Source organism: Equus asinus, chromosome 20 (assembly GCF_041296235.1).
Source record: "Equus asinus isolate D_3611 breed Donkey chromosome 20, EquAss-T2T_v2, whole genome shotgun sequence".
NCBI lineage: Eukaryota > Metazoa > Chordata > Mammalia > Perissodactyla > Equidae > Equus > Equus asinus.
In genome coordinates this window covers 109,212,959-109,236,479 of record NC_091809.1, presented here as the reverse complement: position 1 = coordinate 109,236,479, position 23,521 = coordinate 109,212,959, and the positions used below count along the sequence as shown (strand labels likewise).

At 38.1% G+C, this 23,521-nt stretch overlaps 2 protein-coding genes across 10 annotated transcripts in view; one reads left to right on the top strand and one right to left on the bottom strand.

The window, feature by feature from the left end:
* Nucleotides 1–22,155, bottom strand: part of METTL15 (methyltransferase 15, mitochondrial 12S rRNA N4-cytidine) — a 180,051-nt gene extending 157,896 nt beyond the window's left edge. The window contains exons 1-2 of one of the 7 annotated variants that reach the window (XM_044753739.2): nt 21,825–22,155; nt 16,389–16,675 (exon numbers count right to left, since the gene is read on the bottom strand). In XM_044753739.2, the coding sequence (XP_044609674.2) occupies nt 16,389–16,675; nt 21,825–22,155 (618 nt within the window). The other 6 variants (XM_014831445.3, XM_070491383.1, XM_044753741.2 and 3 more) reach the window with 6 other exon arrangements.
* The window catches only part of KIF18A (kinesin family member 18A), a 94,112-nt gene continuing 92,585 nt past the window's right edge, over nt 21,995–23,521 (top strand). The window contains exon 1 of one of the 3 annotated variants that reach the window (XM_014831455.3): nt 21,995–22,116. The gene's annotated coding sequence lies outside the window, so the exon portion shown is untranslated. Of the gene's footprint in view, nt 22,226–23,521 lie in introns of all 3 variants that reach the window. The other 2 variants (XM_044753735.2, XM_070491382.1) reach the window with 2 other exon arrangements.

Sequence of the window (23,521 nt, the reverse complement as noted above, 5' to 3'; positions counted from 1 at the left end):
CTCTAAGATAAGTTTACATTTTGGAAAGATAAGATTTTAGAAGACTTTTTATCCAACAACCGATACAAAACAAGTGAACAAAAACTGTTATAGCATTTAAAGTGGTAACTGGAATATGCAATCATCCTAACTCAAAATCAAAGAGAAGTGTTAAAAATGGTTTATTGTTTTCTCATTTAACTAATTAATTCTTGCTCTCCCATTATCATAGAAGTACAATGAAAAGTGTCAGAGACCTGTAGCACTGTGGCTAACATCCTAAACCGACATAATAAGCTAGAGAGAAAGCAGTTTTGAATTCTATTTAAAATATAAATTCATATCTTGCTTTTCATATGATAATGCAGATGAATAGCTGTTGTTTCATATCATAAAATCCCTTACTTTAAGGATATAATTATACATTAATTCAATTAGAATTTGCTCCTATTTCAGCAAAATGAACATCCATAAAATGGATTTTGATTTGAACATCCATAAAAAATTTTGATGTATCATTTACTATTAGTTCTGTTAACAATATTAATAACATGGTTTCCTACCCTGTAACCCAGGTTGCCCCTCTCTTACCTTCTTTAGGAAACTCTAAGCTATTTTCGGTTGATACCATATTATATTCTTCTTTGTTTCCTCAAATGGAAGAAAAATTTGTACGCTGCTATTGTCTGAATGTTTGTTTCCGCCCAAAATTCATATGTTGAAATCCTAACACCCAAAGATGATGGTATTAGGAGGTGGGGCCTCTGGGAGGTACGTAAATCATGAGTATTGAGGCCTCATAAACAGGATTAGTGCCCTATAAAAGAGGCTGCAGAGAGATGCCTAGCCCCTCCTACAATGTGAGGACACAGCAAGGCACCTGCTATGAACCAGGAAGAGGGCCTTCACTGACCATGCTAGTGCCATGATGCTGGACTTACAACCTCAGAACAGTGAAAGGAAATTTTTGTTATTTATAGACTACCCAGTCTGTGGTATTTTGTGCTAGCCAAAATGGACTAAGACATACCCAATGAGTGATCAATAAATATTCATTGATTAAATTAGCCATGAACATAGAACATTTTGATTTTTACGGTTACATCTTCAGAAAATTTTTTTCTGGCAAAATTAATTCATTAATCATTTATAAAAACAATTACTTTTTGGATTTCTTTCCATATGTAATTATAAAACAAAATGTGTCATGTCAGATAGCTTAGGTCTAACAAAAATTTCAGAACAGAACACACTGAAAACAAAAATAAAATGAACAAACAAAAAATGTCAGTTTTAGATAATTGCAAAAGGCTCAGAAATAATACATTCAGCATAATCGAACCGGAATGGTATCAATGTACATAGAGAAGACTTTACAGGAAATGGAGAATTTGGCACTAATACCACTTCTCACCCCTGGCTTTCAGAAGAGATAGTCATGTTAAGCAGAACTGACGGAAGATTCTCGATAGGAGTTTCTCAAGGAATTTCTAATGCTACTTTGAACAAATTCTGAAATAAATTTTTTTTATTTTGTATATTATCAGTCATGCCCTTAAGCTAACGGCTCTTCAAGGGAAAACTTAATAACTTTAAAAAAAATCTGCGCAGTTTCTATTTACTAACATGAGGTTACAAAAATTAAAATAAGAAAACACTATAAAGCATTTCTCTCTCAGTTATCTCCACTCTCCCTTCTGAAAACTCTCACTTTGTTTTAAATTCTAAAGTAGTCCCCAGCAAAAGAGGTTGGTTTCAAACTTATTCAGTAAGGTAGGCAGAATGCTTATAATTTTAAATGGGAGAAAAATCAGGCCTTTCTATTTAAAAACGTTGGTTTCACATGTATTGCTCAACGAAGAAATCATTTTGGTGATGATATCCTGTCGTGGTAGAAAAGCTAGTCTTCATAGGACCATTACGAAGTTCATTTTAAAAAGGAGGATGGGGAGTGGCTGAATTTGTTTTAATTCTTTCATGATTTCTGAACAAAGGAAGAATACAATCAAAACAATAGAGTAGAGACATATGATAGCAAGGTCCTGAAGAAAGAAGGGAAAATAGAGAGAGAAGATGGAAATTCGTGAAGTTTGTTCCCCTTTTTAGTATTAACACTGTTCCTTCAAATCATCCTCTTACAATTTCCTTCCCATGATACCACCTTTTCCCTCTATTTTCATTTCTAAGCCTCAGTCATTTAATACCTCTAGTCAATTTATCTTCCTCTCCTGTCATTACAAATATAAAGTTTCCCTGCCAGAGTGACAGATCAATCTGGGAACCAGCTCTGAGAAACCCAGTGAGCTGACCAATGAGATGGGTCAAGACTCCTCCAGAGTGTTGTGGTGGCAAAAGCAGCATAATGTGCTCCAAATGACAGAGCACTGACATACTCCCTAGGGTGCTCAGAAGGCTAGTGATCTATTCTCTAGGGACATTAGGCCAAACTGGCTAACCTAAGGGATACAGGGCTGTAACACAGGTACTGAAGACCTCGTAGGCCGACCACTAGATACATCAGAACTAACACTAACAGTGGAGGAAAAAAAAGCACACCTGATATTAGCTGATTATTAGCTAGAAGCATTCCAGTCCAACCAATATAATTTATTACTACATGGTTCCAGCAGACAGAAGCAGTGGAAAGATTTCTTCTCCTTCTTTCTACATTTAACACAATACTTTGTACGAAATGCTACTGAGATCACTACTAAAGAAAAGCACAGGCAATAACACATGTAGTACTTGGCAAACAGTAAAATTCTACACAACTCTATGTTGTTACTATTAATAATATTCTTCCCAGCATACATTGGCCTCATGTGCAAAATCTCCATCTTTATGAATATACTCAATATCCAGAGTTAATTTCTTTTGCTTTCCAGAAAGAAAGAAAATATACAACAAAAGAAAGAATTAGATTTTTATCTGGAAATTTAACTACAAATATAGAAAAATACCGTATACCACACAGAGTAAATGAATGCAAGGATAAAATATATGCTTAAATTAGTATATCATATGATATAATGACATCTCATTTTTGAAGAACCAAAAAAAACAAGTGAAAAGCTTATACAGAACAAGAAAGAGAAAATTAGTAGCTAAAAAAATGCACATAAACATTTGCTTTTTTTTTAAAGATTGGCACCTGAGCTAACATCTGTTGCCAATCTTCTTTTTAATTCTTCTTCTTCTTCTCCCCAAAGCCCCCCGCAGTACATGGTTGTATATTCTAGTGGTAGGTTCTTCTGGCTGTGCACATAAATACTTCCTAAAACAATATTCATCAAAGTAAATAAAATCTTTAAGTGCACATTACCTCCTGGTAAATGGTATTTGTTTCACTCAAAGGAGACAAAAACTAGCACCCACAAAAAAGAAGAGCGAGAGAGTTCACAGAACATTACAACAAGATGAGTCACCATCAAGCTTTGCAACTTGGTTTATTATAAAATAACATTTTAAGTATGCTACTTACAGCTCAGGAATTTGCTATATGAGGAGAAGGTAGTGGAAGAAGAGTAAAATAAAATGTTATGAGAACTCACAAGGTCAAGGTACACTTCCTACCTACCACTCTTAACAAAAATAATATGAGACTTAGAAAAACAATAGGAAAAGACAGAACCATAGGACCCAGCCTCTTGCAGTAACTATGATTAGACTATTGATCAAGGACTAGTGCTGACCTAAATAGAGAGTAACCAGTACCCAGGATGACTCATGTGAATGTGCTTTGTGACCAGAAAAACCTCACTTGTTTCTCCTTCTTTTCCTCTCTATGAGCTTCCCTTAAAGAATGGGCCTCTGTTTTCTTCCTGGGTTTCTATTTAGTGAACTAGAAGAATGGCTCTTAAATAAATTTAAAAATTCAGTACATATGTCTGACTTTTAGACATGGAAGAACATCATTTTCACAACCATGGAACCACAATTATTTTGTGGTTATATTTGGACCAGTGATTTTCAAAACTGTAATTTCTAATTACTTTTTAAGTTGAATTTAAAACAAAAAAATGTTAATTCTTTTATTTTAGTAGCAAAAGTATAGTAAAGATTCAGCTTCTGGACTACAAAAAAGACCAAATTATAAGAAGATAATTTAAAGATATTGGATAGATGAAAGAATCTAAGTTAATGGTCTTATGTACGCAATTTCCTCTATTTATAATCTGCTTCTAAATTCTAACAAAAAGAATTATATACAATCATAAAAATGCATTAATTCACTGGTAGAAAAGCAAGAATATTCTCATAGATGCTGAACCTACTGGAAAGGGTGGGTATATAATCAAGAACTACATTGTAATTGTTAAAGATTTCAATATGAAAACTAAGTAATTATAGTTATTTATTATATAAATGTGTACAAAAATACATATATGTAAAATAAATAATATTTCAAATAGCACCACATCATTATGGAAAAATGAGCATGAACCAGTTATTTTCCCTTTAGTTTAAATGATGCATTTACTTCTAAAGCTATAAAAGATTGTCAAAGAAACTAAGTAACATTTGGGGTATTACTGAGTAGCTCATTTAGCAATAAAGACTTTATTTTTATTTATTTATTTAATTTTTTTATTTTTTTATCAAGTAAAACCTGAAAAAATAACCAGAAAACTAACTCATTTCAGCATCAATTTTTCACATTTCTTATATGAACAAGCATTTTATAAATAACATGGACTATATACATTCCCATTAGAGAGAATACACTAAATTTACCAGTGGAATCCATATTCCCATACACCCCAACCCAAAACTCTAAGAGGAATTTCTAAATTCAATACTTTCAGTGAATAAGACAGGATGAACTACTAATACACGTTAGAGTTTTGATCAACTGTAAATTTTATAATGAAAAATGCCTGGTAAGAAAAAAATTTTATTAAATGATCAAATATAAGAATTCAAAATTTAATTGTCTAATTGTTTTGTGTTTACAGTAGTCTCCCCCTTATCCTCGAAGATAAGTTCCAAGACTTTCAGTGGATGCTTGAAACTGAGGACAGTACTGAATCCTATATATACTGTTTTTCCCTATACATACATACCTATGATAAAGTTTAATTTATAAATTAGGCACAGTAAAAGATTAACAACGTAACTAATAATAAAATAGAACAATTATAACAATATACTGTAATAAAAGTTACCGTAGATCTTAGCAACCTTAGCATACTTTTTTCCCTTACTGAGTCAAGAATTTTCACTTTTTCACTTAAAGGAACCACTTTATGGCTTCTCTTTGGCATGTCTGAATTGCCAGCATTGCTATTCTTGTGCTTTGGGGCCATTATTAAGTAAAATAAGGGTTCCTTGAACATAAGCCCCACAATATGACAACTGAGACGGCGACTAAGTGTATACAGCATGGATCTGCTGGACAAAGGGATGAGTCATGTCCCAGGGGGATGGAGCAGGTAGGCGTGACATTTCAGTGTGCTACTCAGAACGAGGGGCGATTTAAAGTTTATGAATTGTTTCTTTCTGGAATTTTCCATTTAATATTTTTGGACTGTAGTTGATGGCAGGTAACTGAAATCTTGGATAAGGAGGAACTACTGTACTACTGTTGACTCCATAAAAGATTTCAAATACCTTAAAAACAGTATGTAAACGGTTCATCACAATACCAGGTAGTGTAGGCTACCTACAAGTGCTACTAATAGTCCAGAAAACAAAATAAATGTCACTAATAAAATACTGCCTATAATAAACATACAGCTAATCAGGGAATAGAATACTAATGGGATTTTTAAAGACATACTTTAGAACTATACATTAAAAAAACCTGCAAGAAATATAGAATCTGCAAGAAATATAGAATCTGCAAGAGTAAAATAAGCAACAACATTCATTTTACTTGAATACTCCCATAGAATTATAAAACAATCATCTATTTCTAGAAACCATAAAGTAATACAAAAAGAATTTTTAAACTTGTTTTTTAAAAAAAATTCTCATGTGCTAAAATAACATAAAACTTACCATTTTAACCATTTTTAAGTAAACATTTCAGTGGTAGGTATTAAATACATTCATAATTACAGTTGTGCAATTATCATCCATCCATGTAACTCATTTAATCTTGTCAAACTGAAACTCTATACCAATGAAACAATAACTCCCCACTCCCCTCTCCCCCAGCGCTTGACAACCACCGTTCTACTTTCTGTCTCTACGACTTTGACATCACTACATACCTCTTGTAAGTGGAATCACATAGAATGTTCCTTTTTGTAACTGGCTTATTTCACTTAGTAAAATGTCTTCAAGATTCATCCATGCTGTAGCATACTGCAGAATTTCCTTCCTTTTAAAGGCTGAATAACACTCCATTGTTTGTACACAACACATTTTGCTTAGCCATTCATCCAACACTTGGGTTAATTCCACATTTTAGCTATTGTAAATAATGCTGGTCTCTCAATTTTGAGTACATACCTAAAAGTGGAATTGCTGGATCACATGGTAATTCTATGTTTAATCTGAGGAACCACCATACTGTTTTCCACAGCAGCTACTCCATTTTACACTCCCACCAACAGTGCACAGGATTCCAATTTCTCCACATCCTCACCACTTTCTGTTCTGTTTTTTTGATAGTAGCCATCCTAATAGATGTGAGGTTGTATGTCATTGTAGTTTAGATTTGCATTTCCCTAATGATTAGTGATGTTGAACATCTTTTCATGTGCTTATAAGCCATTCATATATCTTCTTTGGAGAAATGTCTATTCAAGTCCTATGCCCGTTTTTGAAGTAAGCTGTTTGTTTTGTTTTTGTTTTTGTTTTTTGAGGAAGATTAGCCCTCAGCTAACTACTGCCAGCCCTCCTCTTTTTGCTGAGGAAGCCTGGCCCTGAGCTAACATCCGTGCCCATCTTCCTCTACTTTATATGTGGGATGCCTACCACAGCATGGCGTGCCAAGCGGTGCCACGTCCGCACCCGGGATCCGAACCAGTGAACCCCGGGCCGCCGAGAAGCGGAACGTACGAACTTAACCACTGCGCCACCGGGTCGGCCCCAAGCTGTTTGTTTTTAATTGTTGAGTTGTAAAAGTTCTCTATATATTCTGGGTATTAAACCTTTAACAGATATGTGACTTGCAAATATTTTCTCCCATTCCGTGTGTTGCCTTTTTGCTCTGTGGATAGTGTCTTTTAATGCCCAAATTTTTAACATTTTCATGAAGTACAATTTGTCTATTTTTTCTTTTGCTATCTATGCCTTTGGTATTATATCCAAAAAATCACTACCAAATCCAATGTTGTGAAGCTTTTGTCCTATGTCTTCTTCTAAGATTTTATAGTTTTAGGTTTTATATTTAGGTCTTTGATCCATTTTGAGTTAATTTTTGTGTATGGTGTAAGGTAAGCATTCAACTTCATTCTTTTGCATGTGGATAGCCAGTTTTTCCCAGCATCATTTATTGAAAAGACTGTCCTTTTCCCATTGAAGAGTCTTGGCACTGGTGTCAAAAATCATTTGACATATATGTGAGGGTTTATTTCTGGGCTCTCTGTTCCATTCCATTGCTTTATGTGTCTGACTTTATATCAGCACTGCAGTGTTTTGATTATTGTAGCCTTGCAGTAAGTTTTGAAATCAGGAATTACGAGTCTTTCAGGCTTGTTCTTTTTTTCAAGATTCTTTTGACTATTTTGGAGTCCCTCGATATTCTAGATAAATTTTAGGATGGTTTTTTCTATTTCTGCAAAAAACATGATTAGGATTTTCATATGGAATGCATTGAATCTGCATATTCCTTTGGGTAGTACCGACATTTTAACAATATTAAGTATTCTACTCCATGAACACAGGATGTGTTTCCTTTTTTTATGTCTTCTTTAATTTCTTTCAGCAATGTTTTATAGTTTTCATTGTATAAATCTTTCACTTCCTTGGTTCATTCCTAAGCATTTTATTCTTTTTGATGCTACTTTAAATGGAATTGTTTTCATAACATCCCTTTAAGGTTGTTGACTGTTCATGTATAGGAATTTCTATGTGCTGACTTTGTATCCTGCTAGTTTACTGAATTCATTTATTAGTTCTAACAGGTTTTGTGTGTGTGGAATCTCTAGGGTTTTCTGTGTATAAGATCATATCATCTGCAAACAAGAGATAATTTTACTTCTTCCTTTCCAACTTGGATGCCTTTTCTTTCTTTTTCTTGCTTAATTGCTCCAACTAGAACTTTCATTACTGTGTTGAACAGAAGTGGTGAAAGTGGGCATCTTTGCCTTCTTCCTGATCTTAGAGGAAATGCTTTCAGTCTTTCACCATTGAGTATGATGTTCACTGTGAGTTTTCATATAAGACTCTTACTAAGTTGAGGAAGTTTCCTTCTATTCCTAGTTTCAATATTTTTATCATGAAAGGATGTTAAACTTCGTCAAATGCTTTATCTGTATCAATTGAGATGATCATGTGTATTTTCCTCCTTCATTTTGTTAACAAGATGTATTACATTGATCAATTTTTGTATGCTGAATCATTCTCGCATTCCAGGAACGAATTGCACTTGGTCATGGTGTATAATCCATTCAATATGCTGCTGAATTCTGTTTGCTAGTATTTTGTTGAGGGTTTTTGCATCAATGTTTTTAAGACAATTGGTCTGTAGTTTTCTTTTCTTGTAGCTTTGGTCTTTCTCTGGCTTTGTTATCAAGGTAATGCTGACCTCACAGAATGAATTAGGAAGTATTCTCTCCCCACATTTTCTTTTTGAAAAGTCTGAGAAGGGATGATATTAATTCTCCTTTAAATGTTTGGTAGGACTCACCAGTGAAGTCCATCAGGTCCAGGACTTTTCTTTTTTCGGAGATTTTTGATTACTGATTCAATCTCCCTACTAGTTATAGGTCTATTCAAATTTTCTATTTCTTTGTGGTTTAGTCTTCGTAGGTTTTGTTTCTAGGAATTTGTCCATTTTATCTAGGTTATCCAATTTTTTGGCACACAACTGTTCATAGTACTCTCACATTATCCTTTCTACTTCTATAGAATTGGTAGTAATGTCCCCATTTTCAAATTAGTAATTTGTGTTTTCTCTCCTTTTTTCTTAGTCGAGCTAGCAAAGATTGTTGATCTTAGCTAACTTTGTTACCTTCAATTGGGTTTCATTGATTTTCTCCACTGTTTCTCTATTCCGTGGTTCATTTATCTCTGCACTAATCTTTATGATTTGTTTCTCTCTGCTACATTTGGGTTTAATTTGGTCTTCTTTTTCTATTCATTAAGTTGTAAAGGTAGGTTGCTGATTTGAGATTTTTCTTGTTTTTTAATGTAAGCATTTAGAGCTATAAATTTCTCCCTTAGTACTGCTTTCATTGTGTGCCATAAGTTTTGGTATGTTGTTTTTCTTTTCATTCATCTCTAAGTATCTTCTAACTTCCCTTGTGATTTCTTCTTTGATCCATTGGTTATTTAAGAGTGCATTGTGGGGCTGGCCCCGTGGCCGAGTGGTTAAGTTTGCGCGCTCCACTGCAGGCAGCCCAGTGTTTTGTTGGTTCGAATCCTGGGCGTGGACAGGGCACTGCTCATCAAACCACGCTGAGGCAGTGTCCCACATGCCGCAACTAGAAAGGACCCACAACGAAGAATATACAACTATGTACCAGGGGGCTTTGGAGAGAAAAAGGAAAAAAAATAAAATCTTAAAAAAAAAAAAAAGAGTGTATTGTTTAATATCCACAAATTTATACATTTTCAAGTTTTCCTTCTATTATTGATTTCTAACTTCATACCACTGTGGTCAAAGAAGATACTTCATATGATATCTATCTTTTAAATCTACTGAAACTTAATTTTTGGCCTGACCTATGGTCTCTCCTGGAAAATGTCCCACATGCACTTAAAACAAATGTGTATGCTGTTGTAGTTGGGTAGAGTGTTCTGTATATGTCTACTACATCTAGTTGACTTACTGTGTTGTTTAAGTTCTCTATTTCCTTACTTATATTCTGTCTGGTTGTTCTATAGACTATTGTGAGTAGGGTATTGAAGTCTCTAACTATAACTGTAGCACTGTCTATTTCTCCCTTCAATTCTGTCAGTTTTTGCTTCATATATTTTGAGGATCTGATATTAGGTGCATAAATTTTCTAATTGTTATACCTTCTTGCTTTACTGAATCTTTATTTATTAATATATAATGTCCTTTTCTGATTTAATTAAAAATTCTCTTACCACCTCTATTTAATTAAATATTAAGCTGAGATTCCAGAAAGACTGTTTTTTTAAAAAAAAAAACACTGTTACATTTTTATATTATTTACCTGTGTGAATCCAAACTGTTCAAAAAAAGGACACTGATGTTGATTCAAAGCTGCGCACTCAACAAAATGCCTCACTGTTCCATAATCCACTGTATAATAAGTAAACTATATAAACAAATTTATCACTGTTCTTATCTGTTTTGTATTTGGGAATGGATTCTTTATTAGAGAGAGAAAAAAAGAATTCTACTGTTTAAAACACGTATGAGCAACAATACTCTATGGCTACACCACGGTACATTCCAGGATTGAAAAACAGAAAACACAGACCTTAACTAGGGAGTATCAAATGAGCTAAGGGAAAATCTCTACAGACTGTACCAATTTTCAGAATTCTCAGGCAAATTTCTTTGCCATCATATAATTCAGATATCCAATGGCGTCGATTATGACAATCGTGTCTGGCGTTGTTCACGCCTGTTACAAAGAGCCAAACGTAGACGTTTCTTCCTCACACCACATTCAAAGACATCAGCTTGGCAGCTCGAACTGGGCCATGATAGGGCTATGTATATCATGGAAATATGGAAACAAAATAAATCAGGGTTTTTGTTTTTTTAAATCACACCCCACCCCGACCCTCAGACCAGGTGTTAAATATTTACCAGTACAACACTGCAAATATCACACTCCAGAAGGTATTTTGATTCAAAGAATACTTAACTGGCCACATGAGTTTTTAAGTAAAAAACATTTTAGAAATAAACAATGGTAAAATACAATGTAAAATAAAAATTTGCTTCAAAGAAACATTTTTAAAAATAAGGGAGAAGAAATACTCTATCCTGATACAGTCCATTCCATCTAAAATTTTAATAATTCTTTCCTGGGGGAAAAAATAAAGCACATCTCACTACAGGTGCTATGGCATCGGTGCTATCTCTTTGAAAAGTTTCTAACTCTTTCAATAATTCAAAGTCAAATAAAATAAGCCCCTCCTCTCTATGATCAATCAGCCTTCAATATTTAAAAAGAGCAAACACACAGTCTCAGGATTTTCTCTCTGATGTTTACTCTCCATTAAAGATTATAAAGATTGTTCAAGTAAAACAAGTGAAATACTGTTACTGATATTAAGAAAGATCCAGAGGCCAGCCCCGTGACCAAGTGGTTGAGTTCACGTGCTCCGCTTCGGTGGCTCACGGTTTTGCTGGTTCAGATTCTGGGAGCAGACACGGCACTGCTCATCAGGCCATGCTGAGGTGGCATCCTACATGCCACCACTAGAAGGACCCACAACTAAAATATACAACTATGTACTGGGGGGATTTGGAGAGAAAAAGCAGGAAAAAAAAAAAGATTGGCAACAGTGGTTAGCTCAGGTGCCAATCTTTGAAAAAAATGAAAAATCCATTATATGGAGCATAATGAATTTTTTCATAAAGAAAATTGTCATATTGGGTACATGACGTTAGAAAAATCTAGTGATTATGAAATATTAAATGTTAGAATATCAAAATACATAACATTTTGAATATTTATAAACTCAATCTTACAATCTCAGCCTGATACTTATCATAATCTATTTTGCATCAGTTTAGACACCAGCTCATTTTCTCAGCTCTAGTATCTGTTCCTTCACCAATTTTCTCTAATTACTTCACCAGACTGGGCCTGCCACACTGAAGCTAGAATCATATAAAAGCTTTGAGCCCCAGAAGCTACCTCAGTACCCAAGAACCATTCCCATTATTGGTGCTTCGCATCCGTCCTCTACTTTACTTGGACTTGTATTCACCCATTTAAAAATCATTACCAAGCCCCATGTTGCAGACCTCATGCTGGGCACTGGAGACAGAATAGTAAACGAGAGAAACACGTCCATGACTTCAAGGAGGGAAGTCTGCTAGGAGAGACGTCCAGTGAACAAATAACCTCATTAAAAAATAATTATAAATTATTCTAAGTACTGTGAAAGAAAAGTATACGACTCCATGATTGTATGACAGGGAGATCTGTCTCCTCTGGAGGCTCAGAAAAAGCTTCCCTGAGAAGGTGAAATTTGACTCAAGACCTGAAGGATGGTGATGAGGAGAGTTCCAGGCAGAGCAAGCAGGACCTTTTCCGCTCCGGACCGTTGCTGGAACTTCTACTTCCACCTTTGCTGTCTCCTGGGATTTTTCTCCTGAGTTTTATTGTATCTAGCTACCAACGCTGACCCTTCCTATCACCATAATAATAACAGTTAATGTTTATTGAGCTCATACTACTTGGAAGATAACATTCTAAGCAATTTACATATGTGAACTCATCTAATCCTCATCGTGACCACACGCAGTAGGTTGTATTTCCTCATTTTACAGATGAGGAATCTGAGGCACAGCCGTAAGTTTCTTGTCCAAAGTTACACAGCTACAGCTACAAGTCCTTGCACGTCCATCATCTCCTCATAACTTACCACTCTTACAGAAATCCCACGGCACCAAGTTAAATGAGGACTACCACTGGGCAAAGAACACCCAGTTTCCTACATCCGGCAAACTGCTACCATCTTCAACTAGGCAGGATCATGCTGATCTTCTCCATGTTTGAGAAATTAGGAATGAAAACTTGACCAAAGTAGCCTACGTTAAAAGATTTCCAGGAGGAAGAAAAATGTTTTGAGACTAAGTAATACATTCTTACTAAAAGTTATTCACTCAGAATACGAAATAATGAAAACTCGGCAAGGAGAGAGAACTATAATTTCTTTCATTCCTCCTGCACCTTCCAAGGGAGAAGGAGATAAGAGGATTTTTTTTTCTTTTAATTCAAATTCATAAATATTTTTCTTGTATTTGTAAAACTAAATTAATATGTAGTAAATTGGCTATGATATAGAAGAAATTCCCAAAATCAATTATTTTCTTGAGGTAAGTACCTTTTACATAGTAAAGAGAAAGAAATAACTATGAAATGACCAAAGCCTCACTCAAAGCTCTATTTACATATTTTTTTAAGTTCCTGTTATGATCAAAAGTTTCCTTTGTAAATTCACCATTGAGAGTAATGTGAAAAACAGTAATTAAGTGCATGATTGATACAAGTGAGAGTATGAGTCATAGTTTGCAGAAGAAAATGATTTTGGGGAAAAGGCTCAAGACGAAAAGAAGCAAATAATGGATTCTGGAAGAAATGAAGACCTTTCCTGTCCGAGGACTGTCACCAGTTCTTTATTACTTGAAGATTAAGGGAATAGTGAATAAGGCTGTCTGCCAGACAGCAGAAAAGGTAAGAAATAACACTGTCTCTAAGTATACCTCAGATGAAAGTTCTCAGACATAACATTCATAAAATTAAACTTTCTATAAAAAGTTACTAGAAAACCCAACTAAAATCAGAACAATGGAAATGTCAAAATAAGGCAACCTTATGTTTGTCAGGAACTTGAACAGAATGAACGGCAGGGCAGGCCAAGTGGTAGAATCGTCTAATTTTACTCCACTTGGTTTTTCAAAAAAGGCAGATCCAATACTGACTGAGTAGGAGACTTAGTGGGTTTGTTTTTGTTTGGCTGTTTTTTATGTCATAGGTTAGTGCAAAATAAATCTTTGATTTTTGCTACTAGCATTCAGCAAATTTACACAATGAGCTTTGGTTTCTGGTTCCAGAGGTCAAATTCAAGATACTCTCTACAGTTCCACTCTCTAACTAACTGGTGCTCCCCTTCACATATATATCTCAAATATACCATATAGATTTATATAAACTTTTTTTAAACCCACATTTAGGTATGGATATTAATTGCTATCCTTGCATTATGAATCTTAAAGGAAATGCAGAGAATTTCATTTTGATGAAGTAGGATTTAACAGGATGTTTTGTCCAAACTAATTTTTTTAATTTACTTTTCATGTTTATTTTGGAGGCGCTATTAAGCAACAGCATTGAGCTGGATGCTTTATACACATAATCTCATTTAAGAATACCCTGTTTATTTTGTTACATAGATACTGCCTGAGGAGAAGGCAAAGAGAATAGTTTTATGATGAAGCAACCTAAGTCTTATCACTGACGGCCTTTATATGAGCCACATCCAGCCATTCTAGCATACATCATGTATACAGCTTAGAACTTAGTTCATGAAAACTGTCTGATCCAACTTGAAGAATTCTCAAAAAAAAAATTAAGAGCTGTATGTCCCTATGTATATGCGCACACATGCATGCCAGACAATGGATTCAAACCTATGCGGTCCAGTCATAGAATCTTTGCTCTTAACCACTAAGTCACTATACGCTGGAAAAAGAAACAAGGTGTGACTTTTAAAATGAAAATAACTGGTTGCTAATAATAGCAGCTTCTAGAATAAGAAATCATATTTCTGAAGTCAGTATGCTAAGTATTAGCATTAATATAAACAGATATTTGAAGAAAATTCACTACTACGAAATTTCCTTTCGTAAATGTGCTTAATTTTCAGAAAGTCTCTAGCTTCTTCTTTTTGGATATTATATCACCTAACATTTTTGTGATCTCTTTATAGATTTTAAAGCATTTTCATATCTAAGATCTTATATAATCCTGCCAGTAACACTACAAAAAAGGCAAGTGCGATAATTAATTTTATGTGTCAACTTGGCTGAGCCATGGTGCCCAGATGTTTGGTCAACCATTATTCTGGATGTTTCTGTGAAGGTATTTTTTGGATGAGATTAACATTTAAATTGTGGACCGCCTAAAGCAGATTACCTTCCAAATGTGGGTGGGCCTCATCCAATCAGTGGAAAGCCTTAATAGAACAAAGACTGACTTCCCTGGAACAAAAAAGGAATTCTGCTAGCAGATGGCCTTTGGACTCAAACTGCAACTCTTACCTGGATCTCCAGCCTGCCAGACTCCTCTGCAGATTTTGGATTTACCAATTCTCTATAATCTCATGAGTCAATTCATTAAAATCAATCAATCAATCAATCACTCTCTCTGTTCTCTGTCTCTCTCTCCATATATATAGATAGGTATTGAAGCATTCTGTATATATGGAGAGAGAGACAGACATACATACACACACACACACACATCCTATTGGTCTTGTTTGTCTGGAGAACTCTGAATAAGACAGCAGGGTAACTGAAAACTACGTCTAACAAAACAGGGAATAGGAATTCAGATCCACAACTTTGTCTTCGGTCATTCCTGAAAAGATACTAAAATTCTGAGGAATAGGGGCTAGCCCCACGGCACAGCAGTTAAGTGTACACGTTCTGCTTCGGCGGCCCAGGGTTCCCCAGTTCGGATCCCAGGTGCAGACATGGCACAGCTTGGCAAGCCATGCTGTGTTAGGTGTCCCACATATAAAGTAGAGGAAGATGGGCACAGATGTTAGCTCAGGGCCAGTCTTCCTCAGCAAAAAGAGGACGACTGGCAGGAGATGTTAGCTCAAGGCTAATCTTCCTCAAAAAAAAAAAAAGATAAAATTCTCAGGAAGCTACACTAGAATTCAGTTTTCATACCCTAACCACTTAGCCAGGGTAATGTTCTTTTTCTTTTATAAACTGTTATTTGACAAAACTAATCACCTCTGGAAAACAGTTTGGCAGATCCTCAAAAAGTTAAGCAAACCATTACTATATGACCCAGCAATTCCACTCCCAAGAGAGCTGAAAACATACATCTACACAAAAATTTGTACATAAATGTTCACAGCAGCATTATTCACAGTAGCCAAAAAGTGGAAACATAAACGCCTTTAAATGATAAATGGATTTAAAAAAATGTGGCAAATCCATACAGTGGAATAATTCAAGGAGAAAAAGAAATGAAGCACAGATATACACTACAACATGGATGAATCTTGAAAACATGATAAGCAAAAGAAGACAGACACAGAAGGCCACATAGTGCATGAATCCACTTATATGACATGTCCAGATTAGGCAAATCTATACAAACAAAAAATAGATTCGTGGTTGTCAGGGCCAAGGCAAAGAGGTCAATGGGAGTGAATGCTAATGGGTATGGGGTTTTCTACTGGAGTGATGAAAATGTTCCTGAACTAGATAGTGGTGACGACTGCATAACCATGTAAATATAGTAAAAAACACTGAATTGTACACTCTAAAACTGTGAATATTCAGATAAGTGAATTATATCTCAAATAAAAACGTGTTAAAAATAAAAAACTAATCAACTTACCTGTCCTTTTTGTGGTGCCAAACAGCGAACCACTTCCTCCACCATTACCGGAATATGTAATTTAGTCATGGCTTCTGAACTGCTGTCTTGAGATCTCTGTAACTCCTCAGCTCCAGTTTGATTTGTTTGCTCCTGGGCTTCAGAATGGCCATATCTTTCTGCTGTAGCATGTATTTTTTTTGGCCAGACACCTAAATTAAATACGCCTGATTCCAACGAGCATGAAAGCAATTCTTTACGGATTCTAGAAAAATATGGGCATCGAAGCATCCTGTAGCTCAAAAAATCTAGAAAAAAAATTAAAAATATCATGATTGCTGGATTTTTAAAAAGAATGTTATAATACTTGGTAAAAAAGCAAATTAATATGCAATAGTTAGCACAGGAGAAAATATGTTAGACTCATCATCTCAAACAAGTGACTAACGGTGACTAAGCTCCTTAGGAAAGCAGGAACCCAAGACAACCCCACAAACCATCTAAAAATATCAGTTTTTAGAGTGGCCTGATAAGCTCTAAGACCATCAATGTTTTAACCACCATAGATGTAAAAGTTGACTATGTAGATATAATTTTTCTGAAATATACTTTTTTTGAATTTTAATTAAGTCCAAAGAATGGGTTCAATGTATTAGAACTGTTTATTTGCAAAAGCTATCTGGATGACTGAAGGGATTATTAATATTATCCTACTTCAGGTTCAAGTTATCTTTTATTTCAAGCTCTTCTAATTGTTTTTCTCATAATGTTAAACGTTCATCTTCACTTTAACTCTGAGAAATTATCCCTAGAAAAGACTAGGCCTGTACAGCCAAAAAGAAAGGGAGGTGATCGGTCTGTGAAATCTTGCAGACTTGTCGTGGATATTCTCTGATACTTCATCTCACCATGGCTTATAGATCAATGAAGTATATATCAATTTAAACTATAACTTAACAGTTATACACTTAATAGTTAAACACTCAACTTGAGCAGACACTGGCATTCAGATCCACCTTTGTTTTAACTGTCTGCTCCCTGCCCCCAGAAACAAGCAAATAAATGATTAACACATTCCTTTCTTTTCTCATACTTGCTCCATTTTATTCTGCAATCTGTAACTCTTTAAAATGCAGAAGGAAAAGTATTTATGTAAATACATTAACAGAAGACATTTTGACTACATTATGCTTTTTACTCAGCTGGTTGCCAGCAACATTTTTGATACTACTACAGTAAATACCAAGTTAACAGCACTCTCTCTTCCTCATGGATCATAAGTTATTTAAGAGTAAGACCCACACTTTTATATCCACAAAATCAGATGCACACTAAGTGCTTAATAAGTGTTTTCTGAAAGAAAAAAAAACGGATGGATAAATTTCTAAAGAACTAACATTTTTATCAAAACTTGCTTTAGGAAATTTCACCTTTCTGACTGACCCTATCAAAAACAACATTCTGAATATACTTCAAGAAACATAAATCCCACTTACATATACCTTCCCTTCCTTTTGCAATAGAAAATGAAGCATAATGTTGAAAAGTTGATCATATCTAATGACTAGAAAAGAAATACCAATGTGTATATATTCGATATTATATAAATATAATATCAACAAGACGTTACCTTGAGAATAATATGTCAACTTTATCAAAGACATAATCCATAGAATTTATGTGGCAAATGTGACACAGGAAAAATAAGGCCAAAAAAAAAATAGTAGACGAGAAATAAGTTTTTTAAGTAAAATTTTGGATTTTAGGCAGTGAAAATTAGCCAAATTATTAATTATGCCTTACATTTTCCAGAAAGCTTATACAAAGTCAACCCAAGCACCTTCTAACTGAGTGTTTCTAACATTTTTCAACATAAAAGCTAACGTCTATTGAGCACTTACTAAATACCACTTACCATCCTAAGCACACTACACCTACTAACGCATTCAAACCTTACCACAACTCTTAGAGGTAAGTACTATTATTACTTGCATTTTACAGATGAGGAAAACAGGGAAGTAATTTGCCAAAAGGTCACACAGCTAAAGACCCATAAAGCGAGAACTGTAACTCCACCATTCTACCCAGAGCCTGTCATCTTAACCTCGATGCTATAAACATAGGCAATGGGTCTTTTTAATGCACTGACATAACTGGAAGGTACTTTAATTACGCTATGTATTTGTAGTATTTCATGAATCAGATTCTTTCTTTTTTTAAGGAGCCAATATTCTATTGCTTTAGTCCTACTCCACTCAGAAATATAGTGTTCTGTGGGGTACCCAACAGAGGACATACAATGTATAGGTCTAAATAGTGGAATCTGGACGATTTAAACAAGCTATGCGCTACGTCCAGATTTTGATAATTTTTTAAAAAACGAAACAGAAAAACTCCAGCAATTCCAACATACGAAACAGAACCACAAAGGAAAAAGCAAGTAGAATAGATAGAAAAAATGCTTCTTCTGCCATCATTTAATTCTTTTCTGCTTTCAATTTCTATGTATTTACTCAACTATGTTCAAGGCACAAAGCCGGAAGGCTTTGTTGTGCTCTAATTGGCTACTAACGTGGGCCAACATGGAGAAAGGGGTTCAATAATTAATCTTCCTTTTTGGTTGCTTTCTGATACCTCCCCCAAAATGGAAGGGGGTAAGCTCTAAAAGGAGTTCCTTCCCTCTCCTCTGCAGCCATGTCTCCTACCAGATCTTGCAGAGCACTCCTGTAGCCTAAGAGCCGGCCACCCTAAACGACGTGAGGCAGTTTATGTTCCTTCTGTCACAGGAAGGAGCAGGGAGTCAGGAAACCGGGGCTCCAGAGCCAACTCCGTGGTTTCCTAAGTAAATCACTTAACTTTTCCAGGCCAGCAAAGTCCAGTTTAAACTGCTGAGATCAGAGCCTGGGCCAGGTTCCTCTTTTAACTGCGGGAACGCAAAGGGGAGTGGTCCACTTTTGAAAAGGCCTTCCTCCGCGGCGCTGCCAAGTCCTGCCATCGCAGTCGGCTTTGCCAGCAGAGAAACCCCGTTGGGAAAACTTAATTCCTAAGGCCAAAACCCGACCTGGAGGCTGGCACCTGAACGCAGAGCAAGCGAAAAACGTTCTAAGGGAAAGACAGGGAGCATCCTCTTCCCTGAGAATGACACGCTGACGAGGGAAAAGTGTTCAGAAACTTCTGAACTCCAGAGGAAGGAGTGGAGCACAGGGAGCGGGAGCGGGGCGCGCATCCTGCGTCCGGGGAGGACAAGCGAGCCCTGGAGAAGGCCCCCCATCCTGGGGCGGGCTCCAGCTCCTCACCTGAGGCGCGGAAATGGCTCAGCGGGCCCCTAACTCGGGACAGCGACGACCACAGCGCCGCCGGAGAACCTGCACTTGCGGCACACGTGGGCCCCGCCCTGGGGGAAACTTGAGAGGACGGACAGACTGGGCCCACGTCCGCCCGGGCACGCGAGTCCCGTCTGCCTTTCGTTCCGCTGCTCCCCTCCCCCGGCTGCCGAGGGGTCGCCATGCGCTTGGAGGGGCCGGATGGGGTTCCTGGGGGAGCGGGTTAAATAAGACCCGACCATTGCCAGGTTTAAATTCACTTCTTTTTTTTTTTTTTTTTTAAGTCTGATGCAACTTTAAATCTAACTTTCCATTTTACCCTTATTTCCACTCTTTCAGTTTACTGTGAACCTAACGTAAATTTCTGTGTTCTGAATGACACGGCAGTTAGTTATACTTCTGGTGGGAATTTCTGTCTCCTTAGCACTACATTTGGAAAATTTGGGTTCTTTTTTCCTTTCATTTCGTTAGAAAATACGTCAGTCTCTTATCCTTTCTGTTATACCCCTTAATGTCTTGCCAAACTAAAGGAAAGCCAGCTGGCATAGTAATGGCATTGATTGTAACATTAAAATTCCTCTGCTTTAACTAAATATACAATCCTTTCAGAATGCAGAACGCATCATCTGAACACTACTAAATGGCAAGTGTAAAGCAGAATTTAAAGTTATATGTAAAATAAGTATTTAGATTAGGTGTAGAAACACCTGTGAGACTGGTAAGGATTATACAATGCGGGTGTCAAAAACCACGAAATTTAAAACACTTCTACTTATTCACCAATGATAATACAATTTTACAAGAAATTGGTAATACATGCCTATTTTCAGACTAGATTAAGATAGCATCTTAACATCACTTGATCTAGAAAGTGTTTCAGAGACGTATAATTCAATTCTGTCTTGGCTAGTTTGTACAGTTCAAGAGAAATATTTTCCTTAGTGATTTTCTGAAAACTTCAGTCTTCTCTTCAGTAAAATAAATAGTGTCTACATTTCATGGGCTGTTTTGAGAATTAAATGAGATAACATACATAAAGTTAATAAAATGTCTGGGACGTCTAAGGTAAAGTACTATAGAGTGAATGCATATTTGAAATAAAATTAAAAGGCTTCTCAATTTTATTACCAGACCCAGTACCACATAAATAACTACTGCATTAGCTAAGATATATGTAATACAGCCAGCAACTAGTAATTTTATTGATGCTGTATCCAGTGTTCAGAAACAATCATATAACATACATCATATACAATATACAGTGCTTCTGAGTTTCTTCAACAGGAAATAAATGTCCATAATATGGGGATTTTCCATACTTTGTTTCACTTACAACACTCTGCATTGGTTTTGTGCCATCCTATTGATACGGTGATACTGAATCACCAGAATGGAAGCTCCAAGAGGGCAGGGATTTTGACTCAGTTGTGGGCTATTATGTCCCTAAAATCTCCAATCAATAATTGCCCATTCAGAATGAATGGACACAATAATGCTAATGTAAAAAACAACATACAGATCACGCTGTTAAAAATATCCTGACAAATAAAGACGAGATATCTTAGCAAACATATTTCCCAGGTATTTTTTTTCCTTTTTTTTAAAGTGTACATTCTGAAATAATACCTATAACCTAGGACTTAAAAAAACACTGCATCCAATAATGAACTAGGCAAATACATTGAAACACATTTATTTTCTCATTCTATCATTAGAAAGAAATCTAAACAACAGCCCTACACCAAGTAGTTTCACGTTCAGCACTAAAAGGAGCAGGACCCGGAGTCCCGAGAAATGAAGCCTGGGGCCTCCAACCAAAAGTCCCTGAGTTTCAATCAATCAAGGCGAACTGACCCCAGTTCGGTCCAGGTGAAAGTGGCGGGAAAGCACAGGTCCCTACCCCTTCCAGAGCGCGGACCTGCGCCTTGGCGGCCTCAGTACCCAAAAGAGAAATGGACAAGATAAATACTCAGAACCCATTAATCCACACCCAACAAGCTCCGCCCCTCCCCCTGGCAGAGCACACACGCCAAGCCCCGCCCGCAGCCGTCTCACTCACACCCTGAACCCTGGGACCCAGCCGGCGCCCGCGGCTCCGCACGCGCCCTGAAGATACCAGGTAGCCGCCTCCCACCTGCCGCTTGGCCTCGCCCCGCCCACCTCGGCCACCGCCTCCGCCCACGGGCGTGCGCGTTGCCACGGCGACGCGGAGCCTGGCAACGTCCACCGCGCCGCGCGGCTGAGCCTCCTGGCGCCGAGCTGCCGCGCGGCGCGGCAACGTCCGACGTGATGACATCACGAAGACGGCAGCCAATTAAAGGAGGCGCTGAGGAAGCTGGCTTGGGTTTGAATCTGGTGGCTGAGTTTGAATCGCGGGGAGGCGGATGTCGAAGTGAGGGGCGGCGGTAACTTCGCCGGGGCCTGGGGTGAGTGAGAGGCCGGCGAGGAGACAGCCCTGGTGTCATGAACGCCCCCTTTTGATGACCCGTATCGCTGGAGCGCAGGGGTCCCGCCGCCTCAGGTGCGGAGGACCAGGTGTGGCTGTTGACAGACGCGGAAACGTTGGTGGGGGAGGGGCGGGGCGGGGAGGAGGGGGCGGGGGCGGGGCGCTTGGGGGCCTGCGGGGAAGCGCGGAGGACGGGGTGCGGGCCTGCCCGCCCAGCCCCTCTGCCCGGAGGGGCCCTGCCCGCCGGCGCGGAGGGCAGGGTCCGCTGCCCTGGATCCCGAGAAGGCGCGAGTCGTGGAGGGCGCCCCGGGCGGGTTCCTTCCCGATCCGCGTTCAGCGTCTGGTCCAGAGGCGGTGCCGATGGACTCGGGCCTGGGCCGGCCCCCAGTCTCGCACACTTGCTGTTCGGCGGGGTCCGCTGCAGCCTGGCCGGGTCGGCCAGGAGCCCGCCCCGAGTGCCCGCGGCGGCAAAGGGCCGGTGCCCATCCCGAGAAGACAAAAAGGCCTCGGGGCCGAGGGAGCGCGGGTCACGGCAGGGCCGGATAGGGGGACACACCGGCGTGGCGGGACTGCAGTGTTTCCCCCAAAGTCACCAGGAGGTGTTTTGCCGCACTTTAGCTCGTACCCAGCAGGTCAACTTGACCTTAGTTCTCCGGGAAGAACAGCTCTCCTTCAGAGGAGGGCTGGGACGGTGTCAGCGAGCGGGAGACGCTCCTCGCTGTCGTTAGAGAGGCGTTCCGGGCCTTGGGGAGTGTCCGAAGCACATGGACAGGGCGTGTGTGCTGGGCTGCTCGGGGGGAAAAACACGTTTTGGGCCGAATCACCTTAAACCAGAGTTGTCTTCCCCATACCCCTCAATGCGTGACGACTTGTCATCCTCATCTGCCTGCCCTGCCTCCGGGGACTGCTGAGGATCAGGGGAGGTGTGGAGGAGAGCCCGCCTGGCACAGTGCTCTGCGAGGGAAAGGGACTGGAAACGCTGAGTCTGGCCCGCCTACCCTCCTCCAGGGACTCATTAGGCACTGGGTTACTGAGAGGTCAGGCTGGCTGCTGTTTCCTCGAAGAGAAGAGGTCATTTGACCAGAACTGAATAAGCTTGGTTGTATAATTTGTAGTTTGGGTCATTAACTATTGACAGTTGGGTAAATTGTTAGGCATTCTACAGGTTGTAGTTGGTAGTGTTATTCCACCGCATTGAGCCCCTCCCTTGGATTTTGGGGGGTATTTATGAACTTGGGTGCTAGAGAGTATAAGATACAAAGACTAGATAGTGTTTGCTTTTAAGTTTCTGTTATTTTGTAAGAATTGTCTGTTTCAGTAAACAAAGATTATCTGCCTTGATCCGCAGGAATTAATCTCTTCTGTTATTGAACAAGTATTTGGGA